The sequence below is a fragment of the Musca vetustissima genome, unplaced genomic scaffold, assembly GCF_032173495.1.
Source record: "Musca vetustissima isolate MV318-11 ecotype Yass unplaced genomic scaffold, APGP_CSIRO_Mvet_v1 utg54550, whole genome shotgun sequence".
Taxonomy (NCBI): domain Eukaryota; kingdom Metazoa; phylum Arthropoda; class Insecta; order Diptera; family Muscidae; genus Musca; species Musca vetustissima.
This window is the reverse complement of record NW_026886493.1, coordinates 72,319-78,318: the sequence shown is the minus strand read 5'-3', so window position 1 is coordinate 78,318 and position 6,000 is coordinate 72,319. Positions and strand designations below refer to the sequence as shown.

The 6,000-nt window shown below is 29.0% G+C and overlaps 1 protein-coding gene across 1 annotated transcript in view; it reads left to right on the top strand.

The window, feature by feature from the left end:
* Window positions 1-1,436: 1,436 nt before the first annotated feature.
* LOC133333977 (neuronal acetylcholine receptor subunit alpha-7-like) overlaps window positions 1,437-6,000 on the top strand; it is a gene marked incomplete at its 5' end in the record, with an annotated part of 70,062 nt that continues 65,498 nt past the window's right edge. Inside the window, one exon of the mRNA XM_061542285.1 lies at window positions 1,437-1,546. Coding sequence (XP_061398269.1) covers window positions 1,437-1,546 — 110 coding nt within the window. The remainder of the gene's footprint in view (window positions 1,547-6,000) is intronic.

Sequence of the window (6,000 nt, the reverse complement as noted above, 5' to 3'; positions counted from 1 at the left end):
TCAAAGGTCTTCTGTGGATAGAATATCCATCCAAAGGTATTTTATAGAAGAATATCCTCCCCTACACAAAGATATTTTACCTAAGGGATGGGAGGGAAGGGCTATCCAAAGGAAGTCACCTCCAAATGCCCTCTATGGATAGTAATACACTTCTCAAAGGTCTTCTGTGGGTAGAATACCCATCCAAAAGTATTTTATAGAAGAAGATCCTCCCACAAAGATTTTCTATAGAAAAATATGTCTCAATGTAGGATAGAATACCTCTAGAATTCTCTTATCAACATAATAGGCCTATACAAAGGTCTTCTGCAGATTGAAAACATTTCCGAATATATAAGACCTACACAAAGATATTTTACCCAAGGGATGGGAGGGAAGGCCTATCCAAAGGCAGTTACCTGCAAAGGCCCTCTATGCATAGTAATCCACTTCAAAGGTCTTCTGTGGATAGAATACTCATCCAAAGGTATCTGTTGAAGACCTTCTATACAAGAACGACTACTCCAAGAGCTCCCTATGTACCTCAAAGGCTTTCTATGAATAGAATATATCTCAGGTGATTATCTAAAAATACAACTACTCCAAGGCCTCCATTGTTTCTATTTTTTGTCAAAAAGTTTCCTTTACGCCTTTACACACAAATGCCCTCTATGGATAGTAATCCACTTCAAAGGTCTTCTGTGGATAGAATATCCATCCAAAGGTATTTTATAGAAGAAGATCCTCCCCTACACAAAGATATTTTACCTAAGGGATGGGAGGAAAGGGCTATCCAAAGGAAGTCACCTCCAAATGCCCAAGAATACCCATCCAAAAGTATTTTATAGAAGAAGATCCTCCCATAAAGATTTTCTATAGAAAAATATGTCTCACTGTAGGATAGAATACCTCTAGAATTCTCTTATCAACATAATAGACCTATACAAAGGTCTTCTGCAGATTGAAAACATTTCCGAATATATAAGACATACACAAAGATATTTTACCTAAGGTATGATAGGGAAGGCCTATCCAAAGGCAGTTACCTGCAAAGGCCCTCTATGCATAGTAATCCACTTCAAAGGTCTTCTGTGGATAGAATACTCATCCAAAGGTATCTGTTGAAGACCTTCTATACAAGAACGACTACTCCAAGAGCTCCCTATGTACCTCAAAGGCTTTCTATGAATAGAATATATCTCAGGTGATTATCTAAAAATACAACTACTCCAAGGCCTCCATTGTTTCTATTTTTTGTCAAAAAGTTTCCTTTACGCCTTTACACACAAACACATACACTGAAAGAAAAAATATATATTTTTTAATTTCATATTAAAATATTTTTTTTTTATTTATTTTTCAAAATTTACAACAAATTTTCAATGCTGCTTGGAATCATAACAACAACCAAAATTGCAATTAAAAAAATTGCATCAAAAAATTAATCACAAAAAAAGGAGTGGAACGACTACAATCTGCGATGGAATGATTCCGAATATGGTGGCGTCAAAGATTTGCGAATAACACCAAATAAATTATGGAAACCCGATGTGCTCATGTACAACAGGTAAGTTCAAATTGTACAGAGATAAGGAAATTTTACAAAAAAAAAAATAATAATAATTATAAATAAAAATATTATATTATTTATATTATATATAAAAATATTATATTATTTATATTATATATAAAAAATAAATATTATTTATATTATATATTACAAATAAATATTATTTATATTATATATAAAAAATATATATTCTATAATTTATAACAAAAAATAATAATTTTAATAAGAAAAAATTCTCTAGGTATTAATTAAAAAAATTAAAAAAATATATTTATAACAATATTTTATTAATTAAGCATCTCTCTAAGTTAATTATAAAAAAAATAGTTTTAAGTTTTTAAAAACCAAAAATCACTATTAATAATTTTTCTGAGAAAAAAACTGAAGATTCTAAGGTTTTGAAGGAAAAAAAAATCATGGTTGAAAAAGGTAAGCCCAAAACATTGTCCAATATAATTTCTGTATAATATTTTATATAATATTGTTTAATTAAAAAAAATATTTATTTAAAAAATATTCTTAAAAAACAACTTGTAAAAAACTCGCTTAAATTACTGTTCAGTCTTAGTTTTTTTTTATTTTATTTTGTGTTGTTCTATTTTTATCTGCTGCACTGTATTGTATAGTAAAATAAAAAAAAACTGAGCAACTATAATTTTTTTAGTTATTAGAAAATAGAGAAATATTATTTATTATTTTAATAAAAATATTTGCTTTTATATTTTTTTAAATATTCTTATTTATTTGTTTTTAATTTAAATTTTTTGTACCTTAAATGTGTTATTTATAATATTTACTTTTAAAAAGTTTTTTTTTTTTGATTGATAAAAAATTGGCTCACTTCTTCTACCCTATGTATTGGTTTCAGTTTTGCTATATTTAACATTTTTATTAGGAGAGAAATATTTAAAATGTATTTTTTTTCTATATTTTCATCATTCAAAAAATATTTTTCCCATTATTTTTAAATTTTCTTAAATAAAAATAATGATTGTTTTGTTTTTTTTTTCTTTTTATATAATTTTTTTTATTATACCCTTCACCACACTGTGGTACAGGGTAGTATGTCTTTGTGCATATGTTTGTAACAGGCAAAAGGAAACGAGATAGACACATGGTTCCATTTGAGAATATGCATAGAATCACTTTCTGAATCGATTTATTCATGTCCGTCCGTCCGTCTGTCCGTCTGTCCGCCTGTTTGTCCGTTTGTCTGTTGATGTTAAATTGAAAACAAAGTACAGGTCGCATATATAATCCGATTTGGATGAAATTTTGTACAGCTTATTTATTTGGCCCAAGGACGAACCCTATTGAAATTGGGATTCAGATCTAGATATAGCTCCCATATATATTTTCGTGCGATTTTAGGTAAATGGTGCACGGAAGTCCTTCGATTTGCACGAAATTTGGCATAGCGTATTGAATTAAGGCTAGAAAAATGTGTGTTAAATTTCGTGAAAATCGGTTCAGATAGATATAGCTCCCATATGTATTTTCGTCCGATTTTATGTAAAAGGTGTACCAAAGTCCCTATATATCTTCCGATCTGCACGAAATTATATGTGGATAACCTTGGAAGATATTTCCATCAAAAGTGGCTGTAATTTAGAATTAATGATACCAAGTGGGTTATAAAATTTCCTGAGAAAAAATTAGTCCGTTTTTCATTTCAGTAGAAGTTTTAGGTGCTCTTTCGTCTTAATAAAAAGAAATGTGGCGTATGAATAGCACTCTTACGCACTGACGTCAATTATACTTCATTTTAATAAAAATTGATATTTGAGGTCCTTGGAAATGCAAAAATATCCCTATGTGGATAACTTTGTAATGCATTTCCATCAAAAGTGGCTGTAATTTAGAAGTTCTGATACCCGTGGGTTATAAAATTTCCTTAGAAAACATTAGTCCACTTAATTATTATATTCTCTATTTTACATTTAGGGTTTTAGGTAACTTTCCAAAAGTATTCACTGTAGATTATTTTTCCATGTGGGGTTCGATATGTTTATTTCAAATAACTGCAGACCAAACTGAGATCATTTTTATACCCTACACAACTATGTTGTCAGGCTATTATAGCTTAGTGCAGCCGCAAAAGTTTGTAACGCCGCGAAATATTGGTCCTAGACCCACCTTTAAGTATACCGATCGTCATATCTCGACTAGCTGAGTGGATCTAGACATGTGTGTCCGTCCGTCTGTCCGTCTGTCCATTATAATTTGTAAACACGATACAAACCACAGTTATGGACAAATCTTCACGAAATTTTCCATGTAGAATTGGTTCTGGCCAGGGAAGACCCCTATTGTTTTGGGAAAAGATCACTTAATATTTAGAGGATGAAATGGACCAAAAACTTTATTTTTGTCTGATTTCCTGGTCGCTCCAGAGGCTGCAATTATGGCTGAAACACCGCGAATTTTTGCATGGAGAAGGGGATCGGACCAAAGAATAAGCATGCCTGTTTTGATAAAGATCGGTCAATATTTAGCGGGTCAAATGGATCCTGACTTTTGTGTTAAAAAATACAAAATTTGTATTCTATGGCGTATACATTTGTCCCGTGAAGGACATATACCCGAGAAATTGATAGTATATCCAAGAGGAGTGGTTGACCTTTAAATTGATACCAATTATATGGTCGTATGCACTCAGACGTGGGAGCTACACTTAAATATTTACAGGTGCTTACGTATTCAGACATTATTTAGTAACCCAAAACCACACTAGAGGGCGGAAATATAGCGCTGATCGAATTGAAATTTTCCATGAGATTCCAGTTATGGTCAAGGACAACGCCTATAACTTTCGGTGATGACCAGATAATAATTTTGGGATGAAGTGGACCGACAACTTAACATTTTGTGTTTTTTTTGAGTCGGTCTAAAGACCACAATTGAACGCCCAACATCACAACATAACCCACGGTAAAGAGAATCTGGACAAGTACAGCCCTCGTCTACTGAATTTTAGTAAAATATGTTGACCTCTAGTCAGGTTTCAAGAGGGTGCAAATAACGCAAAGTTAGATTTTCGTGGAAGTTGTGTAGGGTATTATATGGTCGGCCCCGTCCGACTATACTGCTCCGCTCACTGGTTTAATTTGTCATTATTTATAATTTTTATATGGGGAAACATTTTTTTATTTTTAATAAAATAAATATATTTATTGCATAGCATTTTGATTAAAAAATAAATAAATAAAAATATTTTTTTATTTACAAAAATGATTAAATAAAATATATTTTTTAAATATATTTAATTTAAATAATTTATTAATAATTACTATATATTTATTTTATATTATTTTTTTTCTCTTTACAAAAATGTTAAATATAGCAGACAATTTTTATATCCTCATTTGAAATTATTAAATTCATATAAATTTATTTTTTAATATTTATTTTTTTAACTATTATTATTTTTTATTTAAAACTATTTTTTTTTAATATAAATCAATTTTGTAATATTTTTTCCTTTACTATATATATACAAAATTATTGCTTATAAAATATTTATTTGTAGAAGAAAATTAAATGCAATTTTTATTTTATAATAGGAGATAATTTTTTTTAATAATATTATTTATTAAAAAAAACATTTTTATTTTCGCTGGTTTTCGTTTTTATTTTCTTTTTTGTATTAAAAAATTCCTTTTCTTAACTCTTCTCTTTTTTTATATATATAAACCAAAAATATTTAAACAAAAACCTACTTAATTTTTCAATGTATAACCAAAAATATTTTATTTTATATATTTAAAAAAAAATAACTACTTATTTTTACAATAATCTCCAAACCCACAAAAAAAAATCACAACAACAACAAAAAAACCCACCAATAAAAAAAATTACAAAAAACAAAAAAAATCAACTATAACATTTCAATAAGAGTAGTTTACACACGCAGTGGTCAAATGATTGAAAACAAAACAAAAAATGAAGTCAAAAGTGGGAGTGTACATTGCCAATTTGCCGTTTATGTGGGCCTTACTTTGTAGACGGAATAAAATTTGTATTACAACAAAAATACAAAAAAAAAAAAAAAAAAAAAAAACAACATTTACCCAGCCCCAAAAAATCCAAACCACCACTTAGCTGCTTACTACTTAAGTTAAATGCCAAGATAAAAAAACATGCTAATTTCCCATGCTCCCTAATGTTCCCCTTTCCTCGCCCCCACCTCCAAATAGTTTAACCAGAATATTATGCAAGTTATTGTTTTCAAAAAAGTTTCTAGAAATCAACTTTTTTAACCAGCTTTCTAATCCGTTAAAGCTTTTTTATGATAACCAATTAAAATCGAACTATTATTTTTTTAATTTCTAATTTTTTCCAAATTTTTCATTTTTTTATGGTTTTGCTTGAAAATAAAAAAAATTCTCTGCTTAGCAAAACATCATATAGCAAATCGAAATAGCATCCAGAAGAAAAAAAATATATATATG